Consider the following 16,952-nt stretch of genomic DNA (forward strand, 5'->3'; position numbering starts at 1 on the left):
CCTGCAGATCCCCTTGTTTAGACAATTGGCTTAGTAGGGGGCAGCCTGAAAAACTTAAACCATAGTTTTTCATTAATACAAATGAAAAGACTAAAAATCATACTTGTTTTGTTTGTCCAGGCTGGAAAATTGGATCCACATCTGGTTCTAGATCAGCTTCGTTGCAATGGTGTTTTGGAAGGAATAAGGATCTGTCGACAAGGATTTCCAAACAGGATAGTGTTCCAGGAGTTTAGACAGAGGTAACAGCAGAAACAGTCTTTTGAGTTTTTATGAGATAACGTTCCTTATTAAATAATTGAAGACACCTCATGCCCCACTCCCTCCCCCAACCCAGCTGGAAGAAAACAGAAAACCATTTGTGAGGTCTTGAAGTGGCTGGAACTTGAAGCAGTTTATGGTAAAGACAGTGGGGAAGGGGAAACACTCTAAAATGGACTGCTGGAAAAACGTTCTGGAGCAATTTCTTAGCCGTGCACTTGGTGACTGTAGCTTTATGGGCTTGTAATGACATAGTTACTGTTGAATGTAAAGGTGTTTTTTCATTTGACTTAAAGGTATGAGATCCTTACTCCTAATGCAATTCCAAAAGGGTTTATGGATGGTAAGCAAGCCTGTGAGCGTATGGTAAGTGTTTATACCTAAATATTATTAAAACATTGAAAAGTTGAAACAAAAATTGTCCTTTTCTTGATGTAAAAACAATGTGCTTGCCTGTCCATTTAGATCAGAGCCTTAGAGCTGGACCCCAACTTATACAGAATTGGACAGAGCAAGATCTTCTTCCGAGCTGGTGTCTTGGCACACTTAGAAGAAGAACGAGATCTGAAGATCACAGACATTATCATCTTCTTCCAGGCAGTCTGTAGAGGATACCTGGCTAGGAAGTATGTGCTCTCTTATGATTTGATCTGATTGTGGTCATCTTAAGTCTCTTTGATAGGGAGCTATGCATTAATGCTTCCATTTCAGGAGAGAATTTCTTAAAACTGTGTTGACTGATAAACTGTAGTTGTATCCAGGGTATTGGGTGAATTTTCACCTAATAATAATTTGTACCTTCATTCCTTAAGAATATCTCCTTTCCTTAATCTTGCCTTGGTGACACATGCAGCTGTGTACAGTATAGCTAGTGGCTGCAAAAAAAAAAAATCTCCTCCTGTACCACTAGGCGTTCTTAGAGGTACTCTGGAAAGCTGCTTTTGTGAAATTAAAGGACAGTTCAGTGTCTAAACCATTTTGTCTTTTTAAGAAAAATATCTGTTAAGAGTAAGAACAAATAGCATTTGTAATTAATGTTTAGGAAATGGTGGATCCAGCTCTTGCTCTGCCTTTTCATATAAGGAATGAGCGCTCATGAATCAGTGTAGTCACTGAAACTTAAAAATAAGCCTATTTATGGTCTGGAAGTGTTCTAGGGCTGGATAACTTAAAAATGAAAAACATAGACGGATGATCAGCTGTGTTTAACACAAAATGTTTTGCTTTTTCTGTCTTCAGGGCCTTTGCAAAGAAACAGCAGCAACTGAGTGCACTGAAAATCCTGCAGAGGAATTGCGCTGCATATTTAAAGCTTAGGCACTGGCAGTGGTGGAGGGTCTTCACGAAGGTTTGTTACGTTCTGTGACTCTCTTTGCCTTTTGGAAATAGGTGAACGCGGGTTCTCACTTTTCATTTCAAATCTTTGCAGGTGAAGCCTCTTCTTCAGGTCACTCGTCAAGAAGAAGAACTTCAAGCCAAAGATGAGGAGCTAATGAAAGTGAAAGAAAAACAGACAAAAGTGGAGGCAGAACTTGAGGAAATGGAAAGGAAACATCAACAGGTTTGTGTCCAAGATCAGCTTTAGACATCTAGAATGTGAATTGCACTATATCCCATGTGAGGGAGCCACACTAGGGAGATGCTTGTGAGCAAAAGCACTGAGGATTAGGCAGGCTAACGCCTTTGACACTCAGCTAAAATCTGGAATAGGAAGATAAAGCGTGAGCCATTCCTCCAGGAATGGAGAAACATTATGTTAATGAAACTAAACTTTTTTTGGCCTTTCCTAGTTCACAGGAGACCTTCAGTAGCAGTGTCATTTTCATTTTCAGATGTGTTCTCAGGGTAGGATACTTCTGTGATAGGCATGTGCTGTTTAAGATGTGGGGAAGTAATTATGACAATTATTGGACAATATTGAAAATGGATTTATGCTGGTAGTAACGTTAATACCAATTTAAAGAAGAGCTGAAAGAGTATCAGTAAAGATAGACCTGTACGTATCACTGTGGTCATGTTGAGACATGATAGAACGGGGATGGATATCTAGAAGGGGGAAGCATCAGTTCCTGTTGATGAAAGGGCTGGAAGCCATGGCCTATGAAGAGTGCCTAAGGAGACATAAGGGTATGTCTTAGTTTGGAGAAAAGGAGGCTGAGGGGTGACCTTATTGCTCTCTACATATTCCTGGGGAGGATAAGTGGAGAGGGAGGTGCTGATCTCTTCCCCTTGGACATGTGGGAATGGTTCAAAGCTGCATCAGAGGAGGTTCAGACTAGATACTGGGAAACATTTCTTCACCCGAGAGGTTGTTCAAACAGTGGCACAGGCTTCCTTGAGAGGTGTTCGATGCCCCAAGCCTGTCAGTGTTTAAGAGGCATTTGGTCAATGCCCTTAACAACGTGCTTCAACTTTTGGTCAGCCCTGAAAGTGGTCAGGCAGTTGGACTAGATGATTGTTGTAGGTCCCTTCCAGCTGGAACTATTCTATTGTCAGGTTTACACAGCAGGAAGTAACGTGTTCCAGTTCTGTTCCCGTGACTTGAAGTGCCAGTTCAGCCCAGCTACCCAAGGCACTGCTCTGCCACTATGCAGGGATGAGTGTGAGGAACAGTCCAGGAAACAAGCACTTCCATATCTTTTTGTGGCTGGTAGAACAGGGCAGGTGGAGTAGGTGCAGTGGGACTTGTTCCTTAAACTGGGGGGACAAGTGAGTGAATATTGCTGTAGCCCTGTCATGAAAGCTGGTGTCTCCTGGACTGCTGATAAAGCCCTCTGCTAAAAGTCTTTGGGTTTGGATGTTGACCAGGGAGTCAAGAATTGGAGCACAACTTGGCCTTTAAGTAACTTTGTAGTTGTCACATGTATAACTTCTCATGAGAGACTTTGAAATGTTGTTTTTACCGCTTTACTACCGTTTGTGTATATTTGCAGCTTCTGGAAGAGAAGAACATTCTTGCAGAGCAGCTACAGGCTGAGACAGAGCTCTTTGCAGAAGCTGAGGAGATGAGGGCTCGCTTAGCTGCCAAAAAACAAGAGTTGGAAGAAATTCTCCATGACTTGGAGTCCAGGGTTGAGGAGGAAGAGGAAAGAAACCAAATATTGCAGAATGAGAAAAAGAAAATGCAGGGCCATATTCAGGTATGCTTCTATTAACTGGAAATGGAAAAACATGCAAACAGGACAGTTAAGGATGAGGAAGCTCCCTCAACATCTGTATGGCACAGAGGAATTTAGCTCCTTAGCACCATGTGTGGAATAAAATAAAACTGATTTTTTTTCTCTTCTCTTCCTCTGTTCAGTGTGTTTAGTTTTTTGTGGTCTCCAGGCATATGAGGGTGAGGAAAGAAAAAGAAAAGTCAAAATGCCCCGTTAGTAGCTATAGTGTATGCAGATAGAGTATTAGAGGTAATGAGCGCTTTTGAGTGGGGAGGAACTGGGAATGACCGCATGAGGCTGACCTGCTTTCTTACAGAAACAAGGACTGATGGGATGATGTCAGTTATGAGATGTTCCTTTTTGACTGAAATCCAGTGAATATCATGAAAAATATTCCTTCTTTGACTCTTACAAAACTGAGACAACTTCATCTCCTCCAAATTACTTGTTCATTTTTTTTTGTGAAAATTAGATGGTTTAGATGCTTCCTTTTGAATAATGGGGACCTTGAAAGAGGGAATACCTGAGAACCTAGCTGTCTTTCAAAATATTTAAGATACTTGAAGGAGAAATAAACCCCACATCTCACAGCTCTTGATACTTTTTAATAAGTGTCCATTAACGTGGGGCTGAGAATCTTATTTAAAACCACAAATGAATAGAAGCTCAATATGTTATTGCTTTTCTAGTCGTATCTAGCTGTTTGTCCAATATCTGAACCATTTCAGCTGTAATATTGAGGTCTACATTCATACTGAAATCAGATCTGTTTCCTGTGGTGTCTCTTCCTAAACCCTTGACCAGATGCCCTGTTCAGATGCAGTGTGCTGGGAAGTCTCTGACATAAAGCCTGATCTGATTTCGTTGTCACCAAGTAGAATTTTTTATTTTATGTTCAGAATGAGGACGGTGAAAGATTCTGGTGAAGTTGAGTGTATGTTTCCTAGACAGCGTATTGCAGCCAAAGCTGAAATACAGAGCATAAAAAATTCCATGTGTATCACATGGCCCTTAATTTCATTACCAGATCATTGATACTATAAATGACTCTAACAAAGCAAATGTATTTTTAATGTTAGCTGGGGCAGGTGGCTTTTCAAAATAATACATCTTTGTCTCCAAGTTAAAAAAAAAAAAAAAAAAAAAATTAACACATGGGTAACCTGGAAAATGCACAAATGCAGTTGCTTTTCTTCCCAGGACCTAGAGGAACAGCTTGATGAGGAGGAGGGAGCTCGACAGAAGTTGCAGCTTGAAAAAGTGACAGCTGAAGCTAAGATCAAGAAGATGGAGGAAGAGATCCTACTCCTGGAGGACCAAAATTCCAAATTTTTGAAGGTGAGACCAGTATGCATAGTGGAGGTGCTGCACATAAGTAATAGTAGTGCCAAGTGATAGCTCTCAAGACATTTGAGACTGCTGTTACATTATCTATAAAGTTTGCACCTGAAGGCTTCTGAGGTTTGAACAGGTTGAAGCTGAGACACTTAGAGATTCTTTTGAACTGACCTTCAAAAGGGACATATTTGTCATGCATTCTTTCCAGTTTCATGAGTCTTCCAAATCTAAGAGCTGGAAACAGTTCATCAGAGCTACCGTTGTTCTTTGCACACAGATTTCCAAAAGCGCACAGCAAATGCTGTCCTAAAACCAGCCTCCCTTGGGTTAAATTCAAGTCTCACTTTCTTGGAAAACAAATATTTATGTTTCTATACTATTCCAATTGATCCTTAATATTGACAGGTCAGTCACTTGAAATAACAGCTGTATTATATATGCTGTATGAGACCTCTATGTGGATTTTGTATATTCAGTTATTTGTGCTGCTTGGAGACTCTTCAAATTGCTTTTTAGAAGTTATTCTTTCTCCCCTTTCTCCTAACTAGGAAAAAAAGCTGATGGAAGATCGAATTGCTGAATGTACTTCTCAGCTGGCTGAAGAAGAAGAAAAGGCCAAAAACCTGGCCAAACTGAAGAACAAGCAGGAAATGATGATCACCGATTTGGAAGGTTTGTTCTTACATTTGCCTATGAACAGCTTGGACATCAGGCTAGAAAGGAATGGATCACTTAGTACGATGTATGCAGTATCTGATCCAGTCTGTGAAGTGCAACCTTATCGGTAGATACCTTAATAGCTGTTATTTTATCTAAATCTTGAGAGAAATTTGTGTCACTTACAAGACTTGTTGCATCTGGCTGCTCAGTCTTTCCCCTGTTTAACTTGTTAGGTTTTCATTTTTGAGAATCCATTTCATTTAGAGGCACGCTCGTGTTGTTGCATTGCATCCCATAGTGACAAGGTAAAACATCTGTCTCTTGGGAAGTTGCTACACTTTTCTATAATACCACATTGGAACAACGTATTTCTGGAAGAATGTTATTAGGCGTTTGTTAGGCTTCCAATATTTTTTGAATAAGCAAATCTGAATTGTTTTGCTTTTCTTAATGCTTTGTTTATCTAAAATGGTTCCTTTTCTTTGGCCATTTATTCCTGATTGTTTTGCCTGTGTTGTCACAGGCTAAGCTAGGCCTATATGTAGCCTTTCTTGATTTTATGGAGTTTTTAAGTTACTTATGTCTCTAAATAGCTATTGTGCAACATTAATAAACTGCCAAGTCAGAGTTGCAAAATATAAGGCAAAGCTGCTTTCTGCCCTAATTTGGAAATAGTTCTTTCACTTGCTGTGTTATGGCCTGTCTTCCTACATACTTTAAAGCTGATGTGCTTATGGAAGAATACTAAAGTTTACTCTTACCTGTATAGGAAGGTGTTGAACGAATAGGATATTAGGTGATTGATGTTCCTTTTATTTAAAAAGTGTATTCAGGGACCTTAAGATGGCCATAAGTAAGCTTTACTCACTGGAAAATAATGCTTGAGTAGTGTGCTTAAATCGGGGCTAGTGTTTCTGAAGATACTTGACAGATGTGTTTGGTTATGGTACTATTCCAAGACTCACGACCTTAGAAATTGAAATTAAAGCTTAAATATACGGTATGCAATTTCTTGGCTAGTAAAGCACAGTAAAATGATATTTACTCTTGGAGGTGATTCAAGAAGCCATTAAAGTCTCTCTGCTAGGGTCTTGGCACTGCTAGGCACTGATATTTGAAGAAAAAAAGATCTAATTCAGCTTACTATGAACTTTCTCAATTACAAAACTGGGTCTTAGGACACTGTTCTAACTAGTACTCACCAGGAATATAATGTAAAAATAGAGGGGAAAGTGCTATGGTTTTGAATGTGGAACTGTTTAGAGAAAAACAGTGTTACTTTAGGCTGTCTGGAAAATCCCAAATAGCCCAGGCTGGCTCTACGAAATGATTCTTAACCATGGCTCCCTTTCAACGTGGAAGATGGTGTCCTGATCTGGTAGCAGGCTTAGGAAGGGTGTGAGAGAAGTCTCTGCACTGAGTACCCATGAAGTATTGAACGAGTCTAATAACTTACATTTATGCTAATGCATTTAGAATTGTGCTAATGCTGTGCTGAGCAAAACCTTCCTGTGACTTCAGTATATTACATACCTGGTCATTAGCTAACTGTAAACAATGCAGCCAGTAACTTAGTCAGACAACAGGCAGATCAACTAAATGGGTTTTATTGCTATGGCACTGATAATGGGATGGTTTTCACAAAGAAATGCCTTAGGGCAGGCATATCTCGTACACAAGTATGTGACTGGAAGCTATCGGGGTTGCAAAGTCTGGCTAGATATTGATGGGATGTGAGTTAGTGGCACAGACGCTTGCAAAAACAGTTTATCCAAGTTTTCTTTAAGCTATATGATTTTCCACTAGACCTTTTGAAGTCTAGCGTAGCCCTTCCAAAGCTATGCAAGCCATCATTTTTTCCAGTCCGTAGTTGATCTTCATTTTTGAATCTTGATGTCTGTGATTATCTGGCGTAGCAGCTCAAACTGCGCTGCTGTCAGATCCCACTCCTTATTTTCTGTCAAGATGAGGTTGAGGTTATGTTTCTGCTCCCTTATTTCAAACTTTTTTCTCCAGTCCATTGACTTTTTCTTGACTTTCTGTCTAAATCATACAGTTGTACTCTATTTCATCTTTCCCAGTCAGCTCCGATTTCATCTTTCCCTTCCAGCTGCAGACTGGCAAAAGAATGGACACAGTATAAATTAAACTTCCCACCCTTCCTGCCACCCCATGGCTGTGCCTCCAAACCTTCTGAGGGTGACAAGAGAAAAAATTGCTTATAAATGTAATTCTTTGCTTCCTTAGAGCGCTTAAAAAAGGAGGAGAAGACCCGTCAAGAATTAGAAAAAGCTAAAAGAAAACTTGATGGTGAAACAACAGACCTACAGGACCAAATAGCTGAGCTGCAAGCCCAGATCGAAGAACTGAAGATCCAGCTGGCCAAGAAAGAAGAAGAACTGCAGGCTGCTCTTGCTAGGTCAGAGCACGATGGTGCTTATGACTACAGAAGTGTGGTAGAAACCTGTTTTCCCAGACTGAATTCCAGTTGCCTGTGATTCTGTGTGACTGCAGACATATCGGAACTGGGAAGGTTAAAGCATAAGCCAGTTCTCGTTTGTGCTAGAGCATCTCTAGACACCTGTGCTGTGCATAGACATGGCCAAAAAAAGTGGTTTTTTCAGCATCCTTGCTCTACAAAGCTGCAAAAAACCAGACATTTCACCAGGGTCTAGTAGTGTTTGGGCTTTGGAAGCTTTTTTTAGTCTCCCAGAGTACAACCTCAGGAGGGAAGAAATATGTAATTCTCAGTGAGCCTTCTTAGTAGAGTACTTTTTATTTTGGGTAGGACAGACATTGTCAACGTTTGTGTGGCAGTCTTGCAGTTACATGTTCCGATATCAGCTAAACACCTTTTGCGGTTTTAAGTAATGATCTATAATTTTGTGGGAGGAGAAAATTGTACAGACGGTGCATTTTTGGGACAGAGATCTACAAAATTGGAATACTTGAATGTAAAATTGAAAGCTTGGTCATTCTGATAGTGCATCTGTAGTACTTGGGGCGCTGCTTGTCAGGATCTGGAGAATAAGTCGTGGGTTTCTAGCTATGAAGTTTCAGAGGGTCTATTTTATTCTAGTGGAAAAGTTATCATTTACATGCATAATTTAGATTGCGATAGACTGTTATGAGAATAGACCTGAAGCTATGAAATATCATTAACTGTTGTGCCTCTGTTTAACAGAGGTGACGAAGAAGCAGTTCAGAAAAACAATGCACTGAAAGTGATAAGAGAGTTGCAGGCTCAAATTGCAGAACTCCAGGAGGATCTTGAATCTGAGAAGGCATCACGCAACAAGGCGGAAAAGCAGAAAAGAGATTTAAGTGAAGAGTTGGAGGCTTTAAAAACTGAACTGGAAGATACCTTGGATACCACTGCAGCACAGCAGGAGCTGAGGTAGGATCGTATGTCTGTGTAAGAAGGCACCATTAAAATTGATCTTTAATTTACAAGAGACTAAAATGTTGATTTTGATAACCCTTGATGCTTCCTCTAGGACAAAGCGTGAGCAGGAGGTGGCTGAACTGAAGAAAGCAATTGAAGAGGAAACCAAAAACCATGAAGCACAGATCCAGGAAATCAGGCAGAGACATGCAACTGCCCTGGAAGAGCTCTCTGAACAACTTGAACAGGCCAAAAGGGTGAGAAGAAAATGAGCTACAGAAATACACTTTTCTGCTTCAGGACTTTTCATAAGTACCATAAGGTCCCTTCCACTGATACCTCTGGAGCTAAGTTGTCCTCTATATGTGCATAACAATTGCAATTGAATCAAATATCTCATGCTGGCTTGAATATATTGCAACTGTTAGACAGTCTTGGCATCTGTCTGAAAAGACTTGGAAACAACACACCTAGAGATAAATCATGTCGTCCTCCTGTAGGAATTCTCCAGCGGTTCATGTGCTTATTTGGTGAATGGCAGCTCTCTGCATGAGTGAACTGCAGAAGGCTTCCAGATAAGCTAATTGTAATGTCAGCACTCACGTGTAATGACCCGTGAGTGCAGGTAGTGTAAAAGTTCTTCCAGCCACTCCTAACTTCATGTTTGTACAGTGACCTCCAGTGCTAGATGTCTGTGGAGAATCGTGCTGATGTGCACAGCTCGATTCTCTGGTCACCACCAGAGCAGGCAGGAGGAGGCACACCTGGACAGCATGGTTCCTACTAATGTAGCTCGAGTGTTGTGTTCAAAAGTAGAATTTTTCCAACACTGCCAAGAAATTACAGGTTTGGTCATTCACAAATACATGTGTGGACAACTCATCTACTGTAATAATATTTTTGTAGGGAATACTTCACAAGCTGTCTTAGTATTTTAAACTAAGTGAGAAATGTAGTAATTAAAGCTGGTAGAAATCATAGTTTATTCACCTGAAGATCTTATGCATGTCTTCCGCTCCTTTTCATTACATATTCTCAATAAGAGCATGAAAAGATGGTAAAATACCCTGCAATCTTAAACAAAGGTCCTGTGGTAAGACCATTCAGTTCTGGTGATACAGTAAGAATGGCACTTAAACATCCCTTAAGTCAATTATTACTACTTTAAAAGATTTTTGACAAGTGCTAGTGCAGTGGTGAAAAGTGCTTTGTTATGCACTTCCAGGCTGCTATGCTCACTAAAATGAGGGCAGCTTTAGTTGATATCTTTCCTTTTATTTCTGTGAGATGAGCCATGCTGATCTGTTAATGGGCACATTCCTTCCTACTTACAGCGCTACTCAAACAGTCGTTGTGCAGCACTGACATCCCAGATCTTGCTGAATTCATAGAAGTATCTTCTGGTCCTCGCTCTTACCTGTGCTATCTGATAGTGGAATAACTTCCATTAACTTAGTCTTTGGCTAATGAACACAGAATGTTACGTGGCAGCATTTTAAACACTCTGTCCTTAGAGCTTGCTGAGCACCTGTTTGATCTTTGAACTTGTAAACCTGATTTGCTGGACTGAATGTTTTGGGGTTTTTTAGCTGAAAACTTTATTCATATGTAACAGTGTTGAATTTCTTTTGTCTTTCCTAGTTCAAAGCAAATCTTGAAAAAAACAAGCAAGGCCTAGAGTCTGACAACAAGGAGTTAGCCTGTGAAGTGAAGGTACTGCAGCAGGTCAAGGCAGAGTCTGAACATAAGAGGAAGAAGCTTGATGCTCAGGTACAGGAGCTAACTGCTAAGGTCACAGAAGGCGAAAGGCTGCGGGTGGAGCTGGCGGAGAAAACTAACAAGCTGCAGGTAAGGCTGTGTGGAAGTCCTAAACTGCTGAAAAATAGGCAAGAAACTAAAAGTCTTAACCATATGCAGAAATGGTTAGGAGAAATTACTTTTGAAGGTGCAGCAAGGTCTACAGGAACTGGACCTGTAGTTGATGTGGGAGGTGACCTCAGTCATGCACTGTCATGTACTTGAGGGGCTTTAAAGTGGTGATGTGCCTCAGGGTGCAGATAGGTGGACAGCTGTGACATTAACCCTGAACTTTTGGGGCTGTGTGAGAATTAGAGTGGCTTTTAAGTACATGGCTTCTCATCCTGGACACCAAATCCTGCATAGTCATGCTGCTGACAGCTGGCCTACAGGTTTTTGGCTTGGATATGCAGTTGAGTAGATTGGGCTGAGCTCATTCGTAGGTGTGAGCAAAAATGTACTGATGGTGGCTACAGGTTTCCTTTTGTGCTTCAAAGCTGGGAGCTTGGCAGATAGGGATTGCAAGTAAAGGCCAATTTTTCTGGGAAATGGAGAAAATAGGCAAAATGCCATCAGGGCTGACTTCTAAACCACAGCAATAAGTACTTTAGGTAAAGCAAGCTAAAGTACTTCAAAAAGAGAACAGCCCAGTTCTTTTCAGAAGAAGCTTTCAGGCAGTCTCGCTGTATATGAGAGTAGTGTAGCCTCAAATAGAAAGAGTTGGCACCTGGCAGTAACCTTTTTCTCTTGCAGTGATGCTTTAAACCCAGCTGCCTCCCTGATAATCCCTGAATTAATGGTCCTATGAACTATATGGTCCTATAATTTAAAATAGCATTTAGGTACGAATGCAGATATTGGAATGATGTGCTCTGCTAAATAGCATGCATGACTCTTGTGTTACACCACTTGAATTCAAGACTGACATCCAACCTGAGGTTTCTAGCCAAACTCCCAGTATTTTTAGCTGCTTGTATGTCTCTGCTGGGATCTATTGTTGTCTTGCCATACCTGGAATTTGTTGAGGTTTTGTGTTCTGCAGTTCCAGCTCCCAGTGGGATGTAGGCTTTGCCGTGAGTCAGCTGCATGCTGTTACCTTTAGACTGCTTGCTTTGCAGAACGAGTTGGATAATGTCTCAAGTCTCCTGGAGGAAGCGGAGAAGAAAGGCATTAAGTTTGCCAAGGATGCGGCCAGTTTGGAATCTCAGCTTCAGGATACACAGGTGTGTGTGTGTGGTGAAGCTTGAACTTTGCACTCAAGCTTTGTTCTTTGTTGAAATACTAACTGCATAACAGAAAACACATTTTCATTCATGGTTTGGAAAGTCCCTTGGGTAGAAGCTGTATTTCCTATTGAAGTCTAGTGGAATGTGATGTATAATGACTGCTCAGCTACATTTCAAGCCAATTCTTCATCATCTAAGATTCATGACTTGCTAGACTGTAGCCTTTCAGTTTCTCTTTTATATCACAGAATGTCAGGGGTTGGAAGGGACCTCAAAAGATCATCTAGCCCAACCCCCCCTGCCAGAGCAGGACCACCTAGAGCAGGTCACACAGGAACACGTCTAGGTGGGTTTTGAACGTCTCCAGAGAAGGAGACTCCACCACTTCTCTGGGCACCCTGTTCCAGTGCTCTGTCACCCTCACAGTGAAAGAGTTTTTCCTTATGTTAATGTGGAACCTCCTATGCTCCAGCTTGCACCCATTGCCCCTTGTCCTGTCCTTGGCCATCACCGAGAGGAGCCCAGCTCCATCCTCCTGACACTTGCCCTTTACATATTTATGAACATGGATGAGGTCACCCCTCAGTCTCCTCTTCTTCAAGCTAAAGAGACCCAGCTCCCTCAGCCTTAGTCTCTGTAGGAGATAAGAATCAAGTTGAAAAAACCTTTCCAAGTACAATGTTAATGTAAGATCCTTGGAGTATATGAGAGGCACGAGGGACAATACCCTGTCTTTTAATGACAGCTTAAGTTCCAACTGCCAGCGTTTGGTTTTGAGTCAAATAATGCAGCTTTATGCATGCATTCATCACTTCCATATACTCTTCTTTTCCCTGTGTAAAAATGTTAACAGTGACTACTTGAATAATGTTAATCATAACTGGAGAAGCCTGCGAGGAACAGGATGGGGGAGACGGGATGGTGGTTACACCTTTCATTAGTCTCTGATAGGACAGGGGTTTCCACTGCCAAATTACAGCTATCTTTAAACTGACCTTTATGTTTAAGTAATACAGCAAAACTTGGAAGCATGCTGCCATTGCAGGATTTGCTGCTATATATTATTCCCAGGTGGTTTAAAATAAGTCCTACTCTATATGCTTATCTGAAAGAAGAAAACAAATTTTGAAGGTGACGTCTGTATTTGTTCATCCCTTTAACAATGGAAGAGTATCATCCATTATCTTCTAGAACATACAGTGGCATGGATTCCCTGCTCAGAAATACACTTTATAAAGGTCTAAGTGGGCCCAAAACGAAAGATCAGTGCCCTTTTGAAAACCCAAGTTACAGATGTCTTCATAAGCACATCCTTGTACAAAAATGCTGTAAGAGAAATAATCAAACCTGACACTCCGTGTAGAGTAATGGAGGGTGGTAGCCCGAGGCCCCAGTTAACACACTGTGAACCAAACTGAACTCTGAACATGCCTGTTTGTGTAACAGGAGCTGCTTCAGGAAGAGACCCGCCAGAAACTCAACCTGAGCAGTAGGATTAGGCAGCTGGAAGAGGAGAAGAACAACCTGCAAGAGCAGCAGGAAGAGGAAGAGGAGGCCAGAAAGAACTTGGAGAAACAGATGCTGGCCTTGCAGGCACAGGTAAGCTGTTGTAAATGGCTGGACTTCTGTAAAGCCTACACATCCCAGTGAGATGAAGGGGTGCCACAGACCTCTAGGGTAAAAATGTCATAACTTGCACACGTGCTAGACCAGATTTAGGAATGAAATTTTTGCAATAATGACTAGTATGACTAACTGCAATGGGCAGGACTTTCCTCTGCTTAGTATCCTGCTAGCTCACAACGTTTGTATTACTTTAGCTAGCAGTAACATCTGTCCCTGGTTTTGTGTTTTGGACCCAATGCCTTACTTTCCTTCTCATGATGCACTAAGGAACATTTTTTTTTCTATTAAATTTCAGTTGGCTGATGCTAAGAAAAAGGTAGATGATGACCTGGGAACCATTGAAGGCTTGGAGGAAAATAAGAAGAAATTGTTGAAGGACATGGAGTCTTTAAGCCAACGCCTAGAGGAGAAGGCAATGGCTTACGACAAACTGGAGAAGACAAAGAATCGCCTGCAGCAAGAGCTGGATGACTTGATGGTAGATCTAGATCATCAGCGCCAGATTGTTTCCAGCTTGGAGAAGAAGCAGAAGAAGTTTGATCAGGTAGTCTAGTTGCCTGTCATCTTGCTGCTTTCTATGATTTTCTCAATGGCATCTTGTTTATTTTGTTTCTGCGTAAATGAGCCTTGTATAAAGAAGGGTCTGACTAGAGAACTGTGGTTATTGATAAATCTTTTGTGAGCTGCTCGGCCTTTAAGAGTAGCTTGTCATTTATCATTTCAGTGAGCTGAATGCCAGCTTTGAGTCTTGTTAGATCAACTAATAAGCCCTTTGTATACAAAAAGGACATTATATTGCAACAATATTATTGTAATCCCTCCAGATAAAGAGAGGCTATGAAGACTGAAAGACGAAAATAATATAAAACTTATTTAATCTTGACTAGTAGCTGCTTTCCTCACCTTGTCCCAGAGTAGCTGTTTTCTTACTAGCGCTTTGATCAAGATTGAGAGACTAGACAGCTTCTGAAGGCCAATTAAACCTAGAGCGTTAACCACTTCATTAACTAAAATACCTCAGGCAGGAAGGACCTGATGGTAGAACTTAAGAGATGGAGTAATTATTTCTTATGTTCAGATGTTGGCAGAAGAAAAGAACATTTCTGCCAGATATGCAGAGGAAAGAGATCGTGCTGAAGCAGAAGCAAGGGAGAAGGAAACCAAAGCACTGTCTCTGGCTCGGGCTTTGGAAGAAGCCCTGGAAGCCAAGGAAGAATTCGAAAGACAGAACAAACAGTTGCGCACAGATATGGAAGACTTAATGAGCTCTAAAGATGATGTGGGCAAAAATGTAAGTACATTTCCACACCCTGTTTTGTAGGAAATAACACAGGAAAACTTCCTGGCTGGGGAAGTGTATTTGTCACAACAATAGAACTTTTTGAAGCTGATTGGTAACACATAATTCTGGAGGAATTAATGCTCAGAATAAGGGGGTGGTCTTTATTAACATGAGACCTCTTCAAAAGATGTGAAGACATGGAGAGCAGAAGTTGCTGGCCAAATGGCTAATGGCACCTGTGCTAGATATGAGTGTATCTCACTACTGCTCTTTCTCTGGGACATGGCACAGCCCATCTCTCCAGTCATCTGCACAGACGTTTGAGTTCTCTAATACAGGCTTAGAGATGCTGCTCTGCCTGATGAATTGTCCAACTCGGAGCATCACAAAATGTAGGGTACTGAGTTCATATAATGTCCTACTCTGCTGTTAGTAACTGCTGATGTTGGGATACCTGGAGGAGTGGGTCTGATTAATGTTTGTGGCTTAGGTCCATGAGCTGGAGAAGTCAAAGAGAACTTTAGAGCAACAAGTTGAAGAGATGAGGACTCAGCTTGAGGAACTGGAAGATGAGCTGCAGGCCACAGAAGATGCTAAGCTTCGTTTGGAGGTGAACATGCAAGCTATGAAGGCCCAGTTTGAGAGAGATCTGCAAGCCAGAGATGAACAGAATGAAGAGAAAAAGAGGATGCTGGTTAAACAGGTATGTCTGTTTCAACATACTTATAGTGAGAAGGGTGTGAGGGTCTTTTGTCAAAGCTGTGTGGATTCAGTGATAACTTGCTACCAGAAAAATAGAGCTCTTTGCTTAAAGATCCCATCCTGTAGAAATCCCCAGCACTGATCTTTACAGACAATAGAATAGGTCGTGTTGAGGACTGGCCACTAGTAGTGTTAGGCTGCTACTGGTAGTTCTCCAAACACACTCATCATGCAAGCAGAGGTTTGGCTACTGCTGCATGTGTGTACTTCAGGGATGGGGTACGGTATTTGGACTTTTAAGCCCATCCTGTTTGATGTACAGGAACAAAACTGTGGATGCTGAGATAGACTGAAAGACTATAATTAAGTGACCAGTTTCCTAAATAAAAATCCTGGCAAAGATTGCATATTTACCAGACTTGAGAATTCTAGTAATGCAAAGCAGATCAGAAGAGACTCAAGAAATGCCTTTAAGATTTCATGCTTTTATGAGAAGATGGTTCTAAATTAAAATTAAGCTTTGAGGGGAAAACACCCAATACCTCAAGATTTATCACAAGAAAACTAAAATGTACAATTACTGAAAATCACCAACACAGATATACGTCTCTTAGAAATAACATGGCCTGGAGGGCTTTTGAAGTTCACTGCAGTGCAAAATTGCTGTTATCTTGCACTGGGCAAGAGCTCTTGACCTAGCATGAGGAGGGAGGCTTGCTTCAAAACAAAACAGATTTTTTCATGGTGGTAACCTGTGGCATTTCTGGCTCAGTTTTATTTTTGCATAAGTTTGGCTTAGCTCGTGTTGGCGTTCTGCTTAGATACTTTGCTGGTTTGTTTTGAAAAAGTTGGTGTGTAAATGCTAGTAGCACAGCTGTGTCAGACAATGGTTTCTTTTTTTTTTTTTTTCTTGAGAAAATGAGGTGATTCTACTTCGCACTTTCCTCTTAGTGGTTCAATCGGAATTAGCGATGTCTGCTCTAGAGTGACACCTACATGTGGATAGCTGTGCTGGGCAAGAAGCTGGTCACTAAGTAGCTGAACAGATGAAATGGAAATGCTTCAGATGCTGAGTGACTGTCTTTGTTTTCCTTTTTGGCAGAGATCTCTGCTTCCAGTTTGTGGATTTGTTTTTGCCATCTGCAGTGTCTCGCCGTGTAGCTCGCATTCTGTAGTCTTTTCCAATCGAGTAATGTTAATTCTGCTCTGCAAAAGCCTTTTGGAGTCACCGACAGTTTCATTCAGGTTTCGTGTCTGCTCCATGCCCGGAGCTGAGCCTGCTGACTGCCTTGACTTCACAGGTGCGAGAGCTGGAGGCCGAGCTGGAAGATGAGCGCAAGCAGAGGGCCCTTGCTGTGGCGGCCAAGAAGAAAATGGAGATGGATCTGAAAGACCTGGAAGGTCAGATAGAAGCTGCAAACAAGGCTCGAGATGAAGCAATCAAACAGCTACGTAAGCTCCAGGTAGGCGCAGCTGATCAACTGAGCCGCTTTCTCTCCTGGTGACAGTCTGTCAAG

General features: G+C 41.4%; 1 protein-coding gene across 7 annotated transcripts in view; it reads left to right on the forward strand.

The window, feature by feature from the left end:
• Positions 1-16,952, forward strand: part of MYH10 (myosin heavy chain 10) — a 102,975-nt gene that overhangs the window by 80,546 nt on the left and 5,477 nt on the right. For 6 of the 7 annotated variants that reach the window (XM_086473848.1, XM_086473850.1, XM_086473847.1 and 3 more), the window contains 18 exons: positions 121-242; positions 558-627; positions 727-887; positions 1,501-1,609; positions 1,691-1,822; positions 3,195-3,401; positions 4,620-4,757; positions 5,306-5,429; positions 7,665-7,836; positions 8,602-8,814; positions 8,915-9,059; positions 10,444-10,650; positions 11,718-11,822; positions 13,272-13,424; positions 13,747-13,995; positions 14,530-14,742; positions 15,224-15,436; positions 16,737-16,898. In XM_086473848.1, the coding sequence (XP_086329974.1) occupies positions 121-242; positions 558-627; positions 727-887; positions 1,501-1,609; positions 1,691-1,822; positions 3,195-3,401; positions 4,620-4,757; positions 5,306-5,429; positions 7,665-7,836; positions 8,602-8,814; positions 8,915-9,059; positions 10,444-10,650; positions 11,718-11,822; positions 13,272-13,424; positions 13,747-13,995; positions 14,530-14,742; positions 15,224-15,436; positions 16,737-16,898 (2,895 nt within the window). The remainder of the gene's footprint in view (positions 1-120; positions 243-557; positions 628-726; positions 888-1,500; positions 1,610-1,690; positions 1,823-3,194; positions 3,402-4,619; positions 4,758-5,305; positions 5,430-7,664; positions 7,837-8,601; positions 8,815-8,914; positions 9,060-10,443; positions 10,651-11,717; positions 11,823-13,271; positions 13,425-13,746; positions 13,996-14,529; positions 14,743-15,223; positions 15,437-16,736; positions 16,899-16,952) is intronic. The other variant, XM_086473852.1, reaches the window with a different exon arrangement.

Source organism: Leptosomus discolor, chromosome 15 (genome assembly GCF_034619465.1).
Source record: "Leptosomus discolor isolate bLepDis1 chromosome 15, bLepDis1.hap2, whole genome shotgun sequence".
Taxonomy (NCBI): Eukaryota; Metazoa; Chordata; class Aves; order Leptosomiformes; family Leptosomidae; genus Leptosomus; species Leptosomus discolor.